Genomic DNA, 24,728 nt, shown 5'->3' with positions numbered 1-24,728 from the left:
TATTGGATTGAATATTGACATAAGTTGTTGACACGGATTGAAAACTGGTGGAGACAGCGAAAATTCTAGATTATTAAACTATATCAGCAAAATAACCAGGTAAATATTTACAGGGAACACCCCAGTACTGAGAATACTTTCAAGATGCTGAAGACGTTACTGTAACCATCCATTTATTCCCAAATTGTTTTCCCCGTAGTATGGATGTATTTTATTTTGATTTCTGTCAATGCATTTATCATCTCTAAACGTAGACTTGTAAACCCACACTCACAGAGGCAGCTTATCTTAGGAGGTCTTTAGCTTAGCCCCTCATCTTCATCAGCCCTCCCCTACCCAAAACTATGCAAATAAATATGAAATCCACGCACAAATAGTTTTCTAGGCAAGAACACCTTTAAGATTCGTCCCCTAAGTTCCCACTTCCGGGTGAATTGCTGCTTTTAATCCTTTCCCATACAGAAATTTTGGAACCCACATTCACACTCACTCATAGCTTGTCTCTACCCAGACTAACTTAAAAAATACTAAAAAATGACATGACAGGAATTTTTGATTATTCTGAAAACGTGCCATCAAATTCAGTCAAGTTCTTTCTTTACAAAAGAGATGTGTGTGTGTACGCAGAGCCCAGAGTCTTGCGATTTGATGGTGACTGCCCTTGTTTCCATTTTCTCCAGTTCTCATTTTTCATTTAACAAATCTTTTTACAGTGGTTTCTTTGAGCAGTTCTCCCCGATCCTTTGGTGCCACTACCTGATTCTTTTCTGGTCTATCTGGGTATGTTTTCATCTTCAAATATCTTAATCTTATAGTATTCGTTTGGCTCAGGAAAGGTGCAACCAGCAAGCAAGAGCCTGGGTGCTGATCGCCCTCTGATGATGGCGGAACTGGGGGTTTTGAGAATGACAGTTTTGGTGTGTTTTTACCAATACCAAGCCCCTTCAATCTGTTACAGTCTCAGAATTGTAGCCTGTGGAGGAAAATGATGGTGCAGTGTCTTCCTGGGTGAAATCCAAACCCTCTTCCAGGGAATAACCTGGCTTACCCTTCAGGGAGCCAAATGGCATCTGGGGACTCTTTCAAGCTGCTTTGCGTTTTCTCCAAAATCCAGTCCACGTACTCGACCACGTTGGTGTAAACACCTGGCCGCTCCCTTTGGCCGCAGCCTTCGCCCCAGCTTGTGATGCCTACCAAGTGCCAGACCTCGTTGTGCTTACAAGACAGGGGGCCCCCCGAATCTCCCTACGACACATGGAGAAAAGAAAAGGCACGCAGATCAGTTCAGATACTTCTCATCTTAAATACACTTTCATCAGAGTGATTTCACCTAGAATTCTGTCTTGGCCCTTTAATAAACTTCAAAGAACTGGATTTCTTGTTTTTCCCTCAGTCTATCAGATTTCAGGGTAAGGAAAACAAATCCACTGTGTTCCCCGCTCATTGGCAGAAGACTGCTTTAAAAATGCATGAAACATTTTAATGTGAGTATATTCAATTGGCTGAGAACACTGTTACCTTGCAGGCATCCTTCCCTCCTTCTTTGTAGCCTGCACAGACCATCTTATTAGTTATTTTATGCCCTCTGTATCCTGCCTGGCATTCTTCATTTGTCACCAAGGGTACCCGGGCTTTCTGGAGAGTATTTAGTATTTTGTCTGAAAAAAATGTTTAGTTTGTTAATGGAACAACCACATATATATAATACATATACAAATTTAAATATATGTATTTAAAATCAAAACCATACCTATCTAAAAATCTAGAAGGAAAAAAATATTAGGTTTGCTTCATAGATCTTATATAATTACAGAGTATGGAGAAGATATTATTCTCACTATTGTGAGTACCGTTTTGTTAATGTTAATTAAGTCCAAAATTAATCACGGCTCTAACTGGAATTACTTCCCAGAGAAAATAATTGGATAACAGGCTAAGACATTTACTGAAAAGTGCTAGATTTTGAATTAAACTGCATTAAAAACAATTTCTTTAAGAGATTGTCATATTTAAAATTTCCAGTCAAACAGACGAGGTGTCGTCTTCACTTGAGTGATTTTTGTCTTTCCATCTTTATTAATATGTTTTCTGCAATTGAATAATGTTATTATTTTACTCTCATTTTAGCTGTATGAATTGATATAGCGGAAAAGCTTACGACTAAATTGTGTTCTGTATCTCGAGCTGGAGCACACAGAGAAACATCATTTCTTACCTCTTAATTTTTGGTACCCCCATCCAGTCACCCAGCACTCAGTATACGTCACATTTCTATCTCCTTTGGAAGGTAGGCAGATGGGTCGTTGAGAATCTAAATTTTAAAAATCACAGTTTAATGATCAGAAACAAAATACATCTTCTTTCCCAGGAAAAACTTCCTTCACATTCCATTATTTCGTGTGTTCCCTGTTTATTATATTCTTTTTTTTTGCCTCCTCGTCATACATTTTCATCCCTCGTGTTCAGCGTTATCTGTCACACATCCCAGGATGAGAGAACGAGAGAGACAAGCCACAGCCCTCTCCACTAACTCCGTCACTCTCGCGAGGTCTGTGACCCTGTAGAAATTGCTTCATCATTCGGACCCACAATCCTTTCTTCCTTAAAAAGCAGATAAAAATCCTCTTTAATATTCCAGTATATTATCAAGTTATGTCACTCTGTGCATCTGAAGAAGCCTGGGGACAACCTACCATTTCACCCACACCCCAAAATAAGATGCAGTCGTCAGGAAAGCACAACAGTCTTAAGACTAGCTCGGCATCCCCTCCCCCTTTCATGGTAATAACACATGGAGAGATTGCCAGGGTCTGGCCGTGAATCTGGGAGCGTGAAACATCGTCTCCATGTAGTCACTGTAGACAGCTTTCTGTTTAAAATTTTCCATACCTGTGTAATTCATTGTCATTTCCAGTTTCAACAAGGCGATATCATATCCACTTTCTGCCATTTCATACTGATCATGAATTATTATTTCTTGAACCCCAAAGAAAGATGTATCCTCTTTTATTTCTTCTTGGTTTAAAATGCCACTATAGACACGCAAAGCTTTAGGTGACTCTACCCTAAGGAGTAAGCAGTCGAGGAAAAGAAAATTCCTTTACCGAATAATTCCCAAGCATTGAGGTACAGTGCTATGTAACTGACTGTTACTAACTAGGTACTATTTTCTGCCAACGGTGGGCTTTTAAGTGGAAAGAAGTGATTTTATGCTAAGATTTTTCAGTCACATAGTCCTCCTATATGGAATGTCCTGGGCTATCATTTGCCTTATGTTAAACACACAAAAATCAATGAATACTTTTTCTGCCTTTCAACACACACTCACACACACACACACACATAAAAGAAAAAAAGTTCTGGGTTTTAGTTTCATTGCTGGGGTCGTTGGCTGTGACCCTGAGAAATTCTCTTGGACTTTCTGGTACTCCATTTTCCCATATGTAAAGGGTAAAAGAGACTGTTGACCTCAAATGAATCTTTGAGTAATAATATGAGTAAGTTGCATACTGATAAAATAAACAAAAACACAAAACTGTGTCTGGAAACAACCCAGAAGATACTGAGGTGCAAAGAGGAAGTTTGGCCAGCTAAAATTCCCTGGGTTACATATACTCTGAATGCTCTCCCGATGGAGCTGTTAAGTTTACCAGTATTGAAATTGACTTAAGTAGGGAATCCAGTTTTTGTTTTTGGTTTTTGTTTGTTTTTTTTTTTTTTTCGGTACGTGGGCCTCTCACTGCTGTGGCCTCTCCCGTTGCGGAGCACAGACTCCGGACGCGCAGGCTCAGAGGCCATGGCTCACGGGCCCAGCCGCTCCGCGGCATGTGGGATCCTCCCAGACCGGGGCACGAACCCACGTCCCCTGCATCGGCAGGCGGACTCCCAACGACTGCGCCACCAGGGAAGCCCCGGGAATCCAGTTTGATGATGTACAATAAACTCTTCCTTATGGGTCTAGAAACACAGTGGGAGAGAAAGAGAGAGAGATGGAGGGAGAACGAGAGAGGAGAGAGAGAGAAAGAAGCAGAGGAAGAAGAGGAAGAGGAGAAGAAGGAGAGGGAGAAGGAGAAGAAGAAGGAAGGGAGAGATTGAGGACAAGGGAGGAGGAGAAGACGGAGGAGGGGGAGGGGGAGGGGAAGGGAGAAGAAGAGGGGAAATAAACGGGAAATTAGATTCAGGGAGCAGGAAATTGTCTCCGAGTTTAGTTCTGGACCCAATGCCCAGACAGTGCACAGAAGATGATACGCTCTTAATAGGAAATAACCAGGACTCCCCTGGGGATGAGTATACATTTAACTGGAAAAGTGGAATATTATGAAGTCAAACAGCCATGTTCCTGCACCTGTTCTGATGCTGGTAGATCATGAGTGGCTCTTCCTTTTTGCTTTTTATCACTAAAGACAGAAAATTAATTTAGCAAATAGGATAATTTAATCAATCTTTAAATTTGTCCTAAAATACTTTAAATCTTTAAATCTTTAAAATTGTCCTAAAATACTAGGGATACATTTAATATACGTGTGAGTATGGTGAACGAGTGAAAACAGCAGTGGTACTGACTCGCTGAAACAATGAGCAGCTGTTAATATCCACTGGTTTCCGATGATGGAGCCTCCACACAGGTGTCTCTGGGTGGGTGATGTGATGTACAAAGTTATCTGCCATGGCCACTCTCCAAGAACAGACTTGGTTCCTCCAACAATTCTGGGCTTGATTTTCGTTGTACATGCTACAACAGAAGGATTGCAGTGAGTTGGTTCCTACATCTTCATTTTCCAACAGTAATGTTCCTTCAGGCACACAGGGAAAAAAACCTTCCCTGGATTCAATAATTTACCATGACCTTGACTTGAAGACACTTTAGAATCAAGTTGGCAAAGCACAACATGCATATAGAAACTGAATGATGAGTCACCTTGTAATCGCATGCCCCCAGGTAATGCCTCATCTGGGGCGGCAAGGCAGTCTTACCCTCCATCAAATGCTAACCTCAATGGTTCTCTTAAAGCAATGGTTGTCAGATGTGGCCCCCGACCAATGGCATCACCTGAGAATTTGTTAGAAATGCAAATTCGTGAGAGCCACCTCAGACCTAGTGAATCAGAAACTCTGACAGTGGACCCTAGTCATCTGAGTTTTAATCAGCCTCACTAACGTTTAAGAACTACTGTTACAAAGAAAAGTTCAGCACCTTCCACTCAGTTTGTGGCCTTTGTCCAATTCCTCCCCATCCCCTTCCATTCCAGCTGCCCTTTGGTCCCAGTCACTCCTGCTCTACCCACACCCAGACCTGGCTGCTCTTCTGTTTGTGAGCTGCGTCTGCCCTTTGGTCTTGTTGACAGACTGGGGTTTTCTGCTCAACCTTTGATGTTTCCAAGGACTTTGATTCAAACTCACCCTTCTGTTTTTTTTCTTGCCTTAGAAAATTAATAGATCAGTAACTAAAATATATTAAGAACAACTAAATAAAGACCTTATTAAGATGAGTTATAGGTCTTGGTGTTCGTTCTATTTGGTTTCTCAGTTCAAAAAAATGCTTTAAATATTTGTTTTTAGCCTTACATTTTGTGTTAAGAGATGTTTCTTTGAATGGCAATTGCTCTGTATCTTCACAAAGTTAAGTTATAGTGTAGACAAATGATAGTACAAGATATGATAAACATCTCAGTTAGATATTCCCTCTCATTTTAGGGTATTATTTCATCTAATATAATGCAGCCAAACCTAATTATCTAGTTTCACTTATTTCAGAAGATGCACTAAAAAGACATAAGATTTTATTTTCCTTTATCTTATATTTTCTGCTTTAGCTATCAATCTACCCCTGATTTATTCTGTAACCTCTAGAGACCAGAGTCCCTAGATTCATTAGAAAAGAGCAGGAAGGAGGGTAGAGAATGAATTCTGCAATTAAAGGTATAAGTGCTGGTTCCCTTTTTTAAACTATGTCAACATCACTAACAGCAAAATTTGCTGCATCCTTTCTATTGCTTGGTAGAACCAAGACAACAGAATGATTGTAAATACTCCTTCTTATCTTAGGTAAGTTTATTGTTAAGAAAAACAGAGAATGTATGAGATACAACTCAATTTGCTGTCTTTTTAAAGAAGCTAGAGCCATCCAGATTCCCATCAGAGCCCCTCTAAGCCCTAGAAAGGCAGAATTTCCCAGCTAGGATGCTAGCATTGGACACAGTATACAGTCATATTGTATGTTCCATTATACAAAACAAGTTCTCAGAAGTTAAGGATTTATTCACCTCTCAGTAGAGCCAATATTTCTGACACGGAAGATTTTCATACTTTGAAATCTACGACAAAGCATAATTATCACTTCCATTTCACTCATTAAATCTCAGTTGCAACTTAATTTATACTGCATTATAATATTGGGCAGTAAGCAGTAAAAGTCTAAAAACATGTAGTGTATGTAAGTCAATGAACATTAAAGTCATAATAGGTTACTACAATAATTTAGAGAGGAATGTGTGTATCAGGCTCTTTCCTGTTTCATCTCTTACACAGTGTTGTTTGCCTACAAACCATCTTTTGTTTCTATGCTCAGAAATTGGCTACTGGAATGGAAGCACTGCTGATCTGATGTGTATTATAATTTTTATGTTATTATAGGTCTTGTTTAATATAGACAGTCTTTTTATTTCCACCCTATTATACTCATTGTTACAAATTAATAAGGTTTTACTGTAACTTTTGCTAATATTCATAAATATGCAGAACACTTGCAGGAAATCTAAAGGCCCTGGAGAAGGAGCCACTTGAGTATTTCTTGCACAGATACATAATTTTCCAAACATATGATGACTGTGTTTGAATTAAAGATCAAGTAATAGCCAATAGAAAGAAAATGACTAATCTGATTAACCAAGATGCTGGTTGATATTTCTATTATAAAGGATAATAAGAAAGATTATTGACCTTGATAACAACAATCAGACATAAAAATTTTGGCTGAGCCAGAGTCTCACCAGGAAATACTGGTTATACAAATGTATCAAATTATAACACACATTCAGTTAATGCCATGCAACACAGAGTTTAGTCAAAGCCCAATATTTACCTTTAAAACAGGTCAGCCTGAGTGATAGCAGTGAAAATAACAGAAAATTGCATCTAAGTTCATTACTTTACTAATTTTCTCCCCTCTGTAGCTACTGCTGACTCTCTTAGTCATGACATACTCAGTATACAGGGGATGTATTTTTTCAAGTGATATTAAACTCACCATTATCCATTTTACATAACCTTAACGTATATCCAGAGATGTTTCCTCTCCCATGAAGTATTTTAGTTGGAGATCCATTTGCAGAAAGTTTTAAGTAGCATTTACCCCTGCAGGTTGGAAACAAAATGGTATAAACATAATTCCTCCCTGCAGCTAGATGGGGCAGGAGCATCTGTGGAACTCATCATACGTCTTACTTCCCTCCGTTGGAAGGTTCTTGAGATGGAGAATAGGTAAAAAATTGACAGCGGATGCTGTTGGTACATGTTTTCTGGCAGGCTTCGTGCCCGTCCACGTTAACAATGTCCAGTTCTTCTCCCAAGAAATCAGTGTCACGGTAGAATGAAGAATGGCAGAACACTAGACAGCAAAGCACGTATCAGATATGAGACGTGAAACCCTAGCACACATTTGTTGATTGTCAATCAGAAGGAAGAGCTTTCGTTTACCTGGGACACTGTGCCGGCAGTTTTGTAGACTAAAACCAGAAAGAGCTTTGTTCTTTCTAATGCGTGCGCTTGGCAACCCACTTGTAGACGTTTTAAGTAGACACAGATTTCTAACAGTAAAAAAGGGAAATATAGAGATATCATGTAAAACATATCAAAGAAGAAGACATTTTCACAGCACATATAGAAGTCAGCTCCTGTTGGCATTTAATAGGGAAGTTGTTCCCATTTTGAAAGTACTATATTCATAAATCACTGACTCAGACTCCATGATCCATAGGTTGTAGACAAATTTACCAAACTGCCTCCAAATTTTCTAAGCTTGCTCTATTCAACATCACTGTTCCTAGTACCTTCCTTTTTTATTTCCTTTCTCTCAACTCTCCTAGACTATCTCAACGATTCAAGAATTTTCATGCTACCTACAAATCTGCTACCCAGAGTTGCTGTAGGCGTAGACAGGGATAAGCAAAATCCACCACAGACTCCATACCCAGGCAGCATCTTTCTGGGAGGAAGTAGCTTTTCCTAATTAGCACAAAATCACAGTCTGGAGCTGTGCTGTCGAACATAATTTTCTGCAATGACGTAAATATTCAATGTCTGTGCCAGCCAATACAAGAGCCACTAGCCAGCCATATGCTTTATCCTTGAAATGTGGCTAATACAGCTGAGGAAATGGGTATTTAGTTTTATTTAATATTCATTAACGTATATTTAAGAAACCAAGTCTTGGCTTGTAGCACCCATGTTCCTCTCTCACCTTGTAATGAGGATTAAATGTGTTGCTCCTCTTATAGGTATTGATTGGGAATTTTATAAAAGGAATAAAAAAAAGAGCAGTGATTAAGACAAAATAACACATTACAAAAACACCTTTCTAAGTTCTGAAGTTTACAATGCCTCAAGGCTCAATCTTTGACCTCATCTCTTTCTCTGACTGCACTCAATTTTTTGGTGACCTCATCAGTTTCAATGGCATTAATTACCAGCTGCATCCTGGTGACACCTAACACAGATCTAGGGCGTAAACCTCCCTTGTTAAATCCCAGACTTCCCTTTCTAACCACCAATTCAATATTTCTCTCTGGATGGCTACCAGGCACCTCTTGCCTCTTGAAATCATCTCTGTAAGAAATCTTCCCCCATCTCTTCACTGGCATTGCCATCCTTCCAATTTTCTTGGACCAAAAATCTTGGAGCTATCATTGACTCTTTACTTCACAGCTGGCATTCAATCCATCAGCAAATCTTACTGGCTCTACATTGACCATATATCCCAATCTAATCACTTCTCTTTTACTTCCACTCTGGTCCAAGTAGGGCAGGGGTTTTAATCTATTGAGTTGACTAATGGTATCCCCGCATTTAGAACCATGTTGAGAAAATGAAAGTAACAGATATATTCTCATGTGACAAACCTAGCATTGTACTTCCGGAATTATATCCTCACTTGATAAAAAACCATTCTTGCTTGATAAACAGGAACTCAAGGGCTTACTGTGGCTGGATGGCTCTGGGGGACACTCTCCCCAACAATGAACAGCAATGTCAAGCAAATAACAAGGGCTCTGAGAATTCAGATTAAGATAATACATACGATCTAGATTTTTAAGCAAATAATCTTAAGATTTCTTCTTCTTTTTTTTAGTGAATTTTGTTAGTGAGGAGCAGCAACCCCAGCAAACATCCCTTTGACGATCATAGCAATTTCCTGTGCTTTTTTGTGGTTTCCAATGTTAATACCCATCAGTAGGGAAGCAGTAGGGAAATTCTCAAATCTCCCTGCACTGTTACCCACGCTTCTGTTGATGAAGGCCATCACTCCACCCCTCTCCACTTTGGATTTGACAAGTCACTGATGTTTCCAGTTCTTTCTGCTCCAGGTTCAGTTATTTTAACCAGGCACTGAACTAAGATCACCATCCTTATTTTCGTCATTCCTTTCAGAACTAGCAACTCTCTGAAGGCAGAGACCTCCCTAACATAAGGAAAAGCGAGAGTCCTGGGTAACACCAGATTTGCAGTCAATAGGTGGGGAATGGAAAGAAAGAGGAACTAGGAATTCTTCTTTGCAACTTTTATGTATCCTTGACAGACATTTAGATAAAATTTGTAGTTGCGCAGTTTGTTTTTTTGCTGTACGCAGGCCTCTCACTGTTGTGGCCTCTCCCGTGGTGGAGCACAGGCTCCGGGCGCGCAGGCTCAGCGGCCATGGCTCACAGGCCCAGCCGCGCCGCAGCATGTGGGATCCTCCCGGACCGGGCCACGAACCCGTGTCCCCTGCATCGGCAGGCAGACTCTCAACCACTGCGCCACCGGGGAAGCCCCTGCTCAGAGTTTTTAATGGTGGCTTTTCATCAACTGTTTGAAAAGATAACACATGACACAATCTTAACTCCTTACCTTTCAGATATTGTTGGCCATTCTTGAGAAAAGAAGGTAAAGAACAAACAACTGGGATGGTGAGTACAAATGCTGCGACAGACAAAAGCATCTGGAGCCATGACACTGTCAATGTTACTGTCTGCAAACATCGTTCTAGGGAAAATGTCCCTAATACAAGCTGTGCAACAGAAGAAACCATATTTAGAAAGTCAGTTCACCAGCAGCATCGGTAAAGGTAAAATCCCACTCATGGTATTCGTAAATTCCATATAACAAGTTTGTTGGGGGATGAGGGAGGGATGAATAGGCAGAACACAGAGGAATTTTAAGGCAGTGAAAAGTACTCTGAATGATACTCTAATGATGGAAACATGCCATTACATATTTGTTCAGACCCATACAATGTACAACTCCAAGAGTGAATCGTAATGTAAACTGTGGACTTCGGGTGACTATACGTGTGTCGGTGTAGGTTCGTCACTTGTAACCAATGTACCATCCGGCGAGGGTCGTTGGTAATAGGGGACGCTGTGCATGTGTCTGGGCAGGGAGTATATGGGAAATCTCTATCCCTTCCCCTCAATTTTGCTGAGAACCTAAAATTGCACTAAAGAAACAAGGTCTTAGTAATTTTTAAAAGTTAGTTTATCCCAAGATCTTTTACATTTTTAAAAATTAGGATAACTGAAGTGATTGTTTTAAGCTTTAAATTCAAATATAAGCTTTAATCATATAGAACATAATGAACTTTTTCTCATGAAGAAGATGAAAGATCATTGGGTCCATTTCATCAGTAAGCACAAATTGGTATCCTAAGTTATGCCCATCGTACACATAATCAGTACCTACTATTTAATGGCTAAACTACCTCATTAAGAAAATAATAGTTACCCAGATTAGAAAGCGCACAGGGCTTCAGTGAAAATCCAGACACCACTTCACTGAGCTTTGTTATGTTGGTTGGCATCCCCGTTTGGGTGTACTTCAACAGACAAATGTTACTAAATAAAGACCAAAATGGACAAATATTTTATCCCTCCAAATGCAAATATGGAAAAACATAAGATAATAAGAAACGCACATTTAGAGACAGCCTGGGCATGATAGCTAAAGAATTGCTCTGAAAGGTATTGATTTGAGAGATTGGACAGCTAGTTTGGGTCCCAGTTCTGCCAAGAGCTGGTGGTCCTGTGAGTTTTGTCAACTTTATTTTTTCATCAGTAAAATGGCCGCTTTAGATGGGTGGTGACATGAAGAGTAGAGGTGTAAGAATTGATGACTTATCAAGCTCTTCTCAATTTTAGCATTTTAACTTTTTTATAATATGTAGCAACTCACGACTTCCTGGCTCGCTGTTCATGCTGCATTGAGTCTTAGACATAAAATATGTAAAAAGGTGTAGTTTGAGCTGAGCTAAAGAAAAGCCATGAAAACTTAATTATTAATTTGAGGGTTTCATTCTGTGTTATCATTGCTTTTCTTCAAACAAATCTTTGACGCTTTATTGCCACTCATCTCCTTTTTTGTGAATGTGTAGAGCAGAATGTTAAAATCCAAATACCAGTCATTTGAACTTTTCTTTCATTGTTGGATTTCAGATAAGTGTAGTTTCCTATACAAATCCAGAACATCTCAAATATTTCTAAATAAAAAAGTTAATGATATTTTTCCCTAAAAATATTTTTTAAGAGAAAAGAGATTAATCAATTACAGATCAGATCCTTTTATATTCTTACACAGGAGGTTTATACCTGGAATATTTCTAAATCCAGTAGGGGGCAAGTTTTAAAATACTTCACATGGGTTTCAGTTACTTTGTCTCAGGTGGGGAACTGTTATTTGGAAGGATATCTGAGTAGCTTTTTCATTTTGATTCTATAGCTTCATACTGTAGCATCCTTTAGGCTGAGAATGGAACTGTCAGACCACTGTAATTGTTTCAAAATTGCCACTTTAAAAATGTAGGACTCTTCAAATTAGCTAGGAGATGTATTAAACATTTTTTAAAAGCATCATTGAAAGACTCCGTACTACAAAATGAAATGCATCCAAGTTGGACTTTAAATGCATTTTCCATCAAGAAAACTGGGAGTACTTATAGAATTGTCTTGTGGGGGTCAAAAATAAAATTTTAACCCCTACAAGCTGAAGGAAAAAAAAAAGAATCCCATTTTGTTTTCTATTGGATAATCTAATGTCCTTGGGCTCAGTCCACAGCTCACTCACCGATACTTTATGCTTGGAAAGTGCTCTGTGGCAAATGTAAAAAAGTGACAGTGCCTGTCATTCGTACACCTCTCTTGGCATTCCTGAGCACTCTTGGTAATAGAGCTGTTATGGTTCAGGCCCTTCATATATAGGTCCACATAAATATCTTTGTTGCAAGCTGGAAATAAAATCAGAAAATACGGTTATCTTCCAGTCTCTGGGGGCATCTGATAATTCTATCTTAGCAACCGTCCCTCCAGATTTTGCTCTTTCAGTTCTTTCCCTGACTTCCTCAGAAGGCGTCTAGTTTTATTTTAATCTGCTCAACTCCTACTCTCACATGGAAACGGTAAGAGAATGTCAGTGTCCTTTTTGCACTGCAGCAATATTAGACTTGTACATTTCTGCTTCAGCTTTATGAACTGACGTCTCTTGTCTCCTTAACTCCACTGATGGATTGATTCACTAATTAACCTATTCAAGTATCTGGTATATCTCACTTAATGGACAAGGGTCATCTTAACCTTTATGGTTGCTTCCTTTGATTTGAATTAATATATTTAATAAGGACTTTCATATAAAACTTTAAGCTGGGAAGGAGAAAGAAAATAAGTGAATGATGAACTGGTGTAGTTAGATACGTCCTATGAGATAAATTTTAATGAACTATAATGGGGTAGGGGGGACACGCATGTATGCTAGTTTTTCCTCTACGAGGAAAGAACTTCATTAGGAGACCTCGTTTCCATATAGCAGGGTTTTATTTCATAGCCACAAAAACATACCTGATATAACTGCACGTACACATCACAATAACTAGTATATATCAATTCTAGCGAGACATCTTACCACTTATTTGGTCTGAGCATTGCTTGGAAGAATATCCAGAAATTGCTCCCGTCATATTGACCATCGGCAGTGTTTCTGCAACACTGTCTTTCAGGATGCAAGTAAACCTGTTTTTTAAAAAAATAACATTACTGGGTGAAAATCTATGTTTTAAAATAATGGGTCTTAAAAGTTAGCACACAGAAAGTCAAAGAGAAGGAAACAAACTTCTCTATCTCATGCCAAAACAAATATATTCTTAGCAAGACTGTGAGCTTGTTTTCCATTCCAACATCCCGACATTGAAAAGATCACATGTAATGCTCCTTCCTAACTGGAAACAGGAGTGGGTGAACTATGGCCTGTTGGTTAAATGCAGCTCTCTGCCTGTTTCTGTACAGTTAATGAGCTAAGAGGGTTTCTGTGCTTTTTAATGATTACATTTGAAATCATTGTGTAAGTATTTATATAATACCCTTGATTTTGCCTCTGGACCCACAAAGCCTGAAATATTTACTCTCTGCCTGTTAAGAAGAAGTTTGCCAGTCTAGATTCTAGAATAGTAAATTTTATAAGTTCAGGGCACTATGTAAATACTATGAATGCAGTAATAATGCACAAAGATGTTAATAATTTCATTCTGCAGTAAAGCTTTATCATTAAATTTTCAAGCTCAATATGGAAACAAAAATGATGGATGGAATGTCCTAAAATTTTTAAGAATACGACTATAGCGACAAAACCACCAGATGCTATTTGCAAATCTTAATAAGATTCTGGTTAATTGCTATAAATTACACTTGGGGGACAATTGAGATGATATAAAGGGATTCTTATTAATTTTTAATGTTTTTTGTGTAAGATAATATATGTTGAAATATTTAGGGGTGAAGTGTTATGATGGTTTCAAATTATTTCAAATGGTTGGACATCTACACATATATAATAGGGAAGACAAAAATGGCAAAAATTCTTGGGGGAGATAGGAAATCATTGTACTAGTCTTTCAAATTACCTTTATAAATAATGAATTTTTTTCTAATAAAATAATTGAGGGAAAAGTACCAGTTTAAATCATATCAAATATCAGTTGAAAAGCAAAGAACAAAATGATTAATTGGCATTAAAGTAGAAAGAAATCAGAGAGAAAGTATCATTAATATTGAGACCACAAGAAACCACACTGAGGGGCATGTCTGTTCCTCCTGACCTGCCTAAACACTACCGTTTTTTCTGTAATATTTAAAATTTCAATGGAAGGAAAATACATTTTCCAGTTGTTAACATTAAGTTTTATAAAATGGTAGACGGCAATTTATTGTTGGTAATTGTCTGTCTGTCCGTCTGTCGTATAAAATCTATTTCCTCTCTGTAGAAAAGCAAACATTTACCACTTGGTAGGATCTTCAGATGATGATTCAGCCATAAAAGTGAAGAGCAAACACCTTGGATGGTGGGTGCAGACTATTTGGCAGTGCTTGGCATTTGGTGTGAAAACAACAGTAATGTCTCCTCCTTTAAAGTAGGCATCTTGGAACAGCTTGGTCACACACTCTGTGTTATAATACATGACACGTGTTATTTGGGATTTTAGTGAGCACATACCCAATCAGGTAATAATCTCACAAAGGCAAGTGAAGTAGGGCTACTTAACAGGAAATATGCCTGAACATGGAAATCAGGGCAATAAAAGCTTTTAGTTTATTGGATAAGCAGCCCCAGATAGAAAAGAAAATCACTAAATGGCACGTGTGCCTCAATGGAATGGTGCTTCTGAATGATTGTCTTGGAGACGTGGGTGCCTTGTGAGCAATTGATTCATTTCTCAGATCTTCACTGGCAAAAATGCTCACAGGTCTAGAATGACCTCTGCTTTTCCCTTTCCCCAGCACCGCTCCGTGTCTAAACTCCATGTTTATAGGAAACAAAGGCTCCACACTGATCATCTTCGGGTGGCATCCAATGGCCCTGGATGTGATAATGTACTACATCACCTCACTATGTTAAAGGGACCAGTTTTTTTGATTTGTTTTGTGTGTGTGTGTTTTGTTCTTGTTGTTTTTGTGCGTTAGTTTCTGCTTTATAACAAAGTGAATCAGCTATACATATACATATATCCCCATATCTCCTCCCTCTTGCATCTCCCTCCCTCCCACCCTCCCTATCACACCCCTCTAGATGGTCACAAAGCACCGAGCTGATCTCCCGGTGCTATGCGGCTGCTTCCCACTAGCTGTCTATTTTACATTTGGTAGTGTATATATGTCCATGCCACTCTCTCACTTTGTCCCAGCTTACCCTTCCCACTCCCTGTGTCCTCAAGTCCATTCTCTAGTAGGTCTGCATCTTTATTCCCATCCTGCCCCTAGGTTCTTCATAACCTTTTTTTTTTTTAGATTCCATATATATGTGTTACCATATGGTGTTTGTTTTTCTCTTTCTGACTTACTTCACTCTGTATGACAGGCTCTAGGTCCACCCACCTCACTACAAATAACTCAAGCTCTAGGTCCACCCATCTCACTACAAATAACTCAATTTCATTTCTTTTTACGGCTGAGTAATATTCCATTGTATATATGTGCCACATCTTCTTTATCCATTCATCTGTCAATGGGCAATTAGGTTGCTTCCATGTCCTGACTATTGTAAATAGAGCTGTAGTGACCATTGTGGTACATGAGTCTTTTTGAATGATGGTTTGCTCAGGGTATATGCCCAGTAGTGGGATTGCTAGGTCATATGGTAGCTCTATGTTTAGTTTTTTAAGGAACCTCCATACTGTTCTCCATAGTGGCTGTATCAATTTACATTCCCACCAACAGTGCAAGAGGGTTCCCTTTTCTCCACACCCTCTCCAGCATTTATTGTTTGTAGATTCTTTGATGATGGCCATTCTGACTGGTGTGAGGTGATACCTCATTGTAGTTTTGATTTGCATTTCTCTAATGATTAGTGATGTTGAGCATCCTTTCATGTGTTTGTTGGCACTCTGTATATCTTCTTTGGAGAAATGTCTATTTAGGTGTTTTGCCCATTTTTTTTTTTCTGCTGCCCATTTTTGGACTGGGTTGTTTGTTTTTTTGATATTGAGCTGCATGAGCTGCCTGTAAATTTTGGAGATTAATCCTTTGTCCGTTGCTTCATTTGCAAATATTTTCTCCCATTCTGAGGGTTGTCTTTTCGTCTTGTTTATGGTTTCCTTTGCTGTGCAAAAGCTTTTAAGTTTCATTAGGCCCCATTTGTTTATTTTTGTTTTATTTCCTAAATGGACCAGTTTAATTGACCTACAACACTATGTTAGTTCCTGTCCCACAACATAATGATTGGATATTTCTGTACATTTCAAAGTAATCCTCATGACAAGTCTAGTTACCATCTGTCAGCATACAAAGATATTACATAGTTATTGACTATATTCCCCACACTGTACATTTCATACCTGTGACTCATTTATTTTGCAACTGGAAGTTTGCATCTCTTAATCTCCCTCACCTGTTTCTCTCCTCCCCCATCCCCCTCCCCTCTGGCAACTACCTGTTTATTGTTTTTCTATGACTGTTTCTGTTTCGTTATGTTTGTTCATTTGTTTTGTTTTTTAAGAACTAATATGGTCTTGTGGGTCAATTATACTTCAAAAACAAACAAACAAATTCATTTAGAAAGAGATCAGATTTGTGGTTACCAGAGGCAGACATTGGAGAAGAGGGGAATTGGATAAAGAAAGTCAAAAGGTACAAACTTCAAGTTTTAAGATAAATAAGTACTAGGGACATAATGTACAGCATAAGTATAATTACCACTGCTGTACGTTACATATGAAAGTTGTTAAGAGAGGAAATCCTAAGAGTTTGCATCATAAGAAAACATTTTTTTCAGTTTCTTTAATGTATCTCTATGAGGTGATGGACGTTCACTGAACTTACTGTGGTCATCATTTCACAATGTATGTATGTCAAATCATCATGCTGTACACCTTAAACTTATACAGTGCTGTATGTCTACTATACCTTAATAAAACTGGAAGAAAAATAAAAACCAAACAAATAAATAAATAGACAGGAACAGGAAAAAGACTCTTGGAAAAATTATTGAATCCCCTTCCACTGAAACCATAAGTAAGTTAAAAATACAAACAAAGCTAAATTGCATAAAATTAAAATTTGCTTCTGTTTCTAGAAAGAGATATTGAATATTCCAGATTGTGGAGTTCTAGGTCATTATTACTTAGTCACTGAATAAAAGTGTTGTAGTTTTTAATTTTGGTATATTTTTATTGACAAATACTACAATATAACCCTGTTTTCTTAATATAAAAACAAATATATAAATATATATAACAAAAATAAAATATTTGGACAGAATAAAACATCACTTAAATTTATTGTAGCAAAAATAAATAAAATTAAAAATAACTAATTTCTATTGTAGTAATAACCAACATACCAATAAATATGTGGGAAAGTATATAGGTAAAAAACAGTAGAAATTATCACTAAGGCTTATAGGATTATACAGTCCATGGACTTAAATGGGGGAAATTTTCATTTTTATTTTCCCCAGCTTCTAACTAAAATACGGCATATCTTTCCATTATTAATGTAAGAAAAAAATGCATTAGGGTTCACAGTATCTGTGCCTTTGTCATAATAAAAATCGCAGATTTAAAAACACTATAGTTGCAGTTATCTCAAAATATCATTATCACTCATTCCTAGTTTGATGGTAATTACTATGCAGTTTTAGACCCACCACTAAATCTTACTACATAAAGTGTTAATAAGAAGCACATCTATTTCTATATAAATTTTTTTTTTACAGTTTAACTAACTATATTTAAATATAGTTTATTTGTTTGGTAATCCTATGTATTTTCACTATTTCTTTAAAACATTATTCTGAGGATGGAGTCCAGTTCACTAAACTGCCAAGGGATACATGGGAGAAGAGAGTCAAGGATCCTGCCACAGCTCTCCTCAAAAATCCACCCCATATGCCTTCTGTATTACCCATCTATAATAACCTCTGTATATAACATGATTTTCTCCAAAATTGGCAGCTCCCTGAGAATGACCTGAGGGTGAACAGAATCTTCCTCCTCTCCCCAGGCTCTGTGTTGCTTCTAAGGAAGCTGTATGGCAGCCTCCATTAATAGAGGGTCTATTCGCACCTCGAAATAGTCCCATTGACCAAGGAAATCCCACCTTTTAGTGCAAAGCAAGCATGCTATATTAAAATGTTACTTTTAAGAAGCTTATTACTTATTTGGTAAATTAAACAGATTTTACATGTTTAATATAGGTGCTGTATTTCTTAAAATATACCACCTACTAATTGGATCATTTAAATTTACAAGGCAGATTGATTTTCAAAATCCAAACACAGCTTCTTAGTGCCAGTAAAAACTGGTTAATCTGTTTTTGGTGAACTAGAAAGTGCCTGTTTTTGCATATGGACTTTGTATTCCAGAATTCTTGCTCATATAATTTATTGGCTCAACTAATTTATATGTTGGTTATTTTGGACTTTTTGAGGGACACAATAATATCATCCATGGACAATGAGAGTTTCTTTCTCGTCCTTTACCTTTTACTTCTTTTCTTTTCTTATTGCGGTGACTAGGCCAGTATAATGTTTAAGGTAATTAATAGTGAGTATTCTTGTCTTATTATCAATTCCTAGGAAAAACTCAGTATTTCACTATTATTAGCTTTCGTGAAGATTTTTGGTTTAGACTTTTGTCTGTTTGTTTCTTTAAAGAGATCCTTTAACAGAAGAGGGAACTTCCCTTTTAATTCCAGTTTGCTAAGAATTTTTATCATAAGTGGAATTTTATTATATATTTTTTCTGCATGTATTTTAAATTATTATTTTTTATTGTAGTAACATATATGTCTCCAGAACATTTTCATCTTCCCCAACTGAAAGTCTACATCCATTAAACACTGCCCATCCCTCCTCCCCTCAAACCCTGGCAACCACCATTCTACTTTCTCTCTCTATGAAATTGACTACTCTAGATAACTTACATAAGTAGAATCATCCAGTATTTGCTGTTTTGTGACTGGCTTATTTCATTTAGCATAATATCCTCAGAGTTCATCCATTTTGTGGTATGTGTCAGAATTTCCTTCCTTTTCAAGGCTGAATAATATTTCATTATTAATGCGTGCATACCACATTTTGTTTACTCATTTGTTGACGGATACTTGGGTTGCTTCCACTGTTTGGCTATTGTGAATAATGCTGCTATGAATATATCTTTTTGAGACTCTGCTTTCATTTCTTTTGGATGTATACCCAGAAGTGGTTCATCCATTGATTTTTTTTTTTTTTAAATAAATTTATTTATTTATTTTTGGCTGCGGTGGGTTTTCGTTGCTGGGTGAGGGCTTCCTCTAGTTGCGGCTAGCGGGGGCTACTCCTTGTTGAAGTGCGCGGATTTCTTACTGTGTGGTGGTTTGTCTTGTTGCGGAGCACGGGCTCTAAGCGTGTGGGCTTCGGTAGTTGGGGCACGCGGGCTCAGTAGTTGTGGCACACGGGCTCAGCTGCTCCGCGGCATGTGGGATCTTCCCGGACCAGGGCTTGAACCCGTGTCCCCTGCATTGGCAGGCGGATTCCCAACCCCTGAGCCACCAGGGGAGTCCCCATCCATTGATTTTTGAACACTAAACTAATTTTTCGTTCCCGGAATAAACCCAAACCTGTCACAATGTAATCATCCTTTTTGGGTTTCTTTTAACATACTGCTGGGTGATGTTTGGTAATTCTTTTGTTTCTGATAATTGCATCTACATTCACAAGGAAAAAAGGCCTATGATTTGTCAAAATGTCATAATATCCCTGTCTCAATGTCCTTGTCATGTTTGGGTATCAAGATCACACTGGCCTTACAAAATGCTTTGGAGACTGTGACTTAGTTAAGCTTCCCTAATATATGTTTGTTTTTCAATTACTTAATTTCTGCTGTTTTATTTTTTTCTTCTTTCTAGTTTTTTTGCATTTAATTTGCTATTCTCTTTCCATCTTCTTAAACTGGATTCTTACATCATTAATTTTTACAGTTTCCCTATTCTAATATATGCATGTAAGTGTACACACTTGATTTCAGCACCAATTTAGCTATGTCCCAAAGTTTTGATAAGCCATATTTTCATTATTATTCAGTTCAATACACTTTCTAATCTCCATTGTGATCTCTTCTTTGACTGATATTTATTTAAAAGGGTATTATTTAATTTTGAAACATTTGTGATTTTCCAGTTGTCTTTTCTTACATTTTATCTCAATTCTATTGTGATTGGATAACATGCTCTGTAGAGTTTTAATCCTTTAAAATTTGTTGGGACTTGCTTTAGGGCCTTTTATGTGGTCAATTTTTGTAAATGTTCCATACACATATGTAAAGGATGTATATATGTAGAGATGCAGTTCTTGGATCCAATGTTCAAAATATGTCCATTGAGTTACTACTGACCTATCAATTAAATAACAATACTATTTCATAATGATGACAATGAAGGAATATAATAACCTGGGTAAGAATCTTGTCACAAAGAAAAATGAAATTATGAACTGTAGTGTTTTATTTTAAATCTCTACCTAGATTTACCATTTTCCACATATGCCAGAAAAAAAGCTTACTGTGCATTAAATGCTAGCAAGAGTAGCAGAAATTAAATGTAATATATGTAAGGCTTTTTTTAAAAGGAATGCTTAAACTTTCATTTTAAATAAAGAATAAATATAAGGGCTAAAAATACTTGAACTGATATGTCCTTCTGAATATTGGTTAAGTAATTTATTTTTTTTTATTTATTTTTTTTTTGGTTAAGTAATTTATAAACAAACTTAGTGGACATGATGTAGAGTGGAGAATTCACAACAGTGATTAAATTATTGAAATGCATAAACTATGTAGGGATATTTGCAATTTTGGGGGACATTTTTCAGTCCAAAATTGCCTCTGTATGTGTGTGTGTGTGTGTGTGTGTGTGCGTGTGCGTGTGTTGCATTGAACTGACTGCTTTATGGAAAATTGACTAATCAGTGAGGCAAGTCAAGATTTCTGCTTTTTAATATTGGTCTTAAATATCAGTTAAATGTGTGATATAGATTTAGACATAAACATAGTATAGATATGGCTACAGATAGACATAGATTCTTAGTATCATGAACAATTCCTTTACCTCAGTTTCCTTCCCTGCTTTGAACAATAGTGTGATTTTCCTCTCTGGGCTTATACCCTTCTGTTTTCTCATCACAAGTCAGGGAACCAAGCTATTCCCAGTCCATACTAAAGATAAAACTCTACTTACCACCAGAAACTGAGGCAAATAAAATGAAATGTACCATTTGATATAATAAAGTCATCCTACAAAAAGAAAAATGTACATGTGTTTAGAACACAAAATGTGAATTTATAGTTAATTTACTGATATCAGAGTTTACGAGAAATACGGAGGGAGAGGAGTAGTTAATTCAGTAGTGTTCACAGAGCTCCTCTCGTAAGCTGAATTTTATCTTTCCCCAAGCCTAGAGCGTTCCTCAGCATGGTCGTATGTGCAGTGGCCAACACGTTCATGGTTGGGAAGGACCAAGGGCTAAAAGGGAAGGGTCCTCTCACTTTCCTCCCTTCCCTCCCTCTCCTCGGCCTCCAGCTCACTATTAATCAGACATTTCTCACTGCCATCATCTGACTCTCTCCCCATCCCAATTTTTCCATTTCTTTCTTCTCTTTCAATTCATTTCCTTTCTTTCCATCTTTGAGGTTTCTTTTCTAAATCTGTCAAAGAAGCTATAAATGATTTTTTACTAACAAAATTTTCTAATTTAAAAATTATGTTACAAATCTATTCCTAGGTTGTCTTGGTCACTCATACATGTACTTATCCCCACAAAGCCCTGAACTGACAGCTCTATGAAAAACCTGCTGTGAGACAAATCAAGTCTTCTGATTTGTTCATATTACTCTTGAAAATCTTTTTAATTTGTAAAATACTTGCTATTGAGTACAAACTATTACTCTTCTTCCATTCTGCACCTCCTCCCACATTGCTTATGGTTATTAACTAAAAACCTCCAAAATGTTAAATCAGACACATTTTAAAAATCAATCATTGTCTATTGTAAAAAAAATTTAAAACCCCATGGTACAATAGTAAAAGGCACTTCAAGGAATAATTGCTTGAGGGAAATCTTAAATAATTTTTGAAATCATACCTGAAACTCCTTGTTTGCTGCAATTCTTAATAAGAATGTCTTTCTTTTTCCAAAATGGTTTTCATCCTCCTCTAAATGAGATTTTGCAGGTAATGTTCACTTAACTTTAATATTTACTTTTACTGGTTCCCAGTGTGATGTAACATCGTCTCTTTGTACAGCATGCCTGTGAAAGTCCTGAAAATCTTTGCATATCAAACACATACCTTGGTAGAGGTGCTTGCTTTTTGAATACATTAATTTTTTCTCTCTTATTTTACTATGCATTCAAACAAGTGACATACAGAGAAGCTTAGAGAACTTGAATTTGCCCATGTGCCTTAGCAGTTGGTCAAACTCACAATTGGGATGCCTGCTGGCCAAAGCTGCACTTAACCACACTTTCAAATAGCAGCTGTTAATCATTAATTCCAGGCTAACTTGAGTCTCACCATTTAAAAAGAAAACAAGGGAAGTCTGATGGACTTACTGATGCCTAGAATAGCAGAGAAATGAAACTCAGCTGTTCGGGGGTTACAGAGTGGGTCGTAAGTAAGGGGCCGATTGTAGATGCCCTGCTCTTCTGCAATCACAGTTTCCATTTATATAGTGTTACCTCCTCAGAGGCCTAGGAAGGTAGGATTCGTTCTAATGAGCCCAGCTCTCTTTTATCCCACTTGCAAACACTGAATGCCTTTAGACTTTAAAATTCTTTTGAAAAATGGAAAAATATGTGATTTTCATAGCTTTCTTTTTTTAAATTTTTTATTTTTGGGTGTGTTGGTTCTTCACACGGGCTTCTCTAGTTGCGGTGAGCGGGGGCTACTCTTTGTTGCGGTGTGTGTGCTTCTCATTGTGGTGGCTTCTCTTGTTGCAGACCACGAGCAGGCGTGTGGGCTTCAGTAGTTGTAGCACATGGACTCAGTAGTTGCCGCATGTGGGCCCTAGAGTGCGTGGGCTTCAGTAGTTGTGGCACACAGGCTTAGTTGCTCCACAGCATGTGGGATCTTCCCGGACCAGGGATCAAACCCATGTCTCCTGCATTGGCAGGCAGGGATCAAACCCATGTCTCCTGCATTGGCAGGCAGATTCTTTTTTTTTTTTGCTGTACGCGGGCCTCTCACTGCTGTGGCCTCTTCCATTGCGGAGCAACAGGCTCCGGACGCGCAGGCTCAGCGGCCATGGCTCACGGGCCCAGCTGCTCCACGGCATGTGGGATCTTCCTGGACCGGGGCACGAACCTGTGTCCCCTGCATCAGCAGGCGGACTCTCAACCACTGCGCCGCCAGGAAAGCCCTGGCAGGCAGATTCTTAAACACTGTGCTGCCAGGGAAGTCCACATAACTTTCTTTAGATCTCAGTGCACTAAGACACCAATGGAGAGCTAAGAAGTGACTGTCTAGCTGTTGAGTGACAAGCAATCCAAAGACAGCAGGTCAGTTCCCTTTGTCCATAAGGGCACCTCCTAGTGGTAGGACTTGTTGCAGTTCATAGAAAGGAAAGCTTGTGAAATACTTTGTGGGGTTTCCCTTAATTATGTTTCTGTTCAGAGCCTTCCCTTGAACAAGGACTCTATGGAAATCAGGATGGTGCATGTCCTCTCTTACCCAGATCTTTCATTAGTTTATTGGTCATGTAACTTAAGCAGAAACCAGACTCTTGCACTTATGCTAGCTACCCATGCTTCCCTGGCCAAGCTGCTTTCTCTCTCCAAACTTCAGGTCCTCGCTTAGAACATTAAACAATAACTAGCTCTAAGGATCTCTATGTGGTCCCCTGAAAACCTAAAAGAAATAAAAAATTTACAACCTTTTAAAATACGTTTGATTTAAATAAATTTTAGAGAAAGATGTTACGGTTCAGAGAAGACTTCATATTTTCCAGAGAAAAGCAAAACAGGATCTTAGGTTTATAAATGGAGTCATGATTTAAAAAAAATATTCTGAAGACAAAGAGAAGAATAAAATGACAAGTCAGTCCCCATTTCAGAGCTTGCTGAAGTTATAGGTACCAGAGGAAATATTGTGTTTTGTTCAGGGACAGTATTGCTGATATGAGTGTGATCTTCCAAATCTAGAAAGTGTTGCCAGTTTACTTGGCTTATTTCAATATTTGGAGACAGAGAGAGACAATCTCATTTTATGTCTATCATAACAACGTTGCCGTTATCTGAACAGTTTCTGAAGGTGTGGAATAGCCAGTGCCTGGTGGCCAAATGCCTATGTAGAAAGATGACCCCAGATCGGGAACACTGGCAGGTCCTTTCAAAGCTCTTACAGGAAGGGACGTATGGGGGAAATGGAACTTACTGAAGGAGACAGTAAGGAAAAGGTAAATTTGAAGCTTAGCCCCAAGGTAGGAGGCCAGCGTAAAAAGGTGCACTATACTATTCTTCTAGGCTCAGGTAA

General features: G+C 38.0%; 1 protein-coding gene across 1 annotated transcript; it reads right to left on the bottom strand.

Annotated features, from left to right (window-relative positions):
• Positions 1 to 423: 423 nt before the first annotated feature.
• On the bottom strand, positions 424 to 22,635 carry F11 (coagulation factor XI). The gene is made up of 15 exons (XM_032618213.1): positions 22,342 to 22,635; positions 21,438 to 21,493; positions 14,511 to 14,673; positions 13,141 to 13,247; positions 12,310 to 12,469; positions 10,975 to 11,084; positions 10,102 to 10,261; positions 7,696 to 7,805; positions 7,444 to 7,606; positions 7,247 to 7,353; positions 4,564 to 4,732; positions 2,890 to 3,065; positions 2,216 to 2,311; positions 1,519 to 1,658; positions 424 to 1,245 (listed from the first exon to the last, which is right to left on the bottom strand). Exons 2-15 carry the CDS (start codon positions 21,490 to 21,492, stop codon positions 1,045 to 1,047), a joined length of 1,917 nt encoding a protein of 638 aa, XP_032474104.1. The 5' UTR covers position 21,493; positions 22,342 to 22,635; the 3' UTR covers positions 424 to 1,044.
• Positions 22,636 to 24,728: the final 2,093 nt, after the last annotated feature.

Source organism: Phocoena sinus, chromosome 21, assembly GCF_008692025.1.
Source record: "Phocoena sinus isolate mPhoSin1 chromosome 21, mPhoSin1.pri, whole genome shotgun sequence".
NCBI lineage: Eukaryota > Metazoa > Chordata > Mammalia > Artiodactyla > Phocoenidae > Phocoena > Phocoena sinus.
The sequence above is the reverse complement of the archived record's forward strand: the minus strand, read 5'-3'. Positions and strand labels throughout refer to the sequence as shown.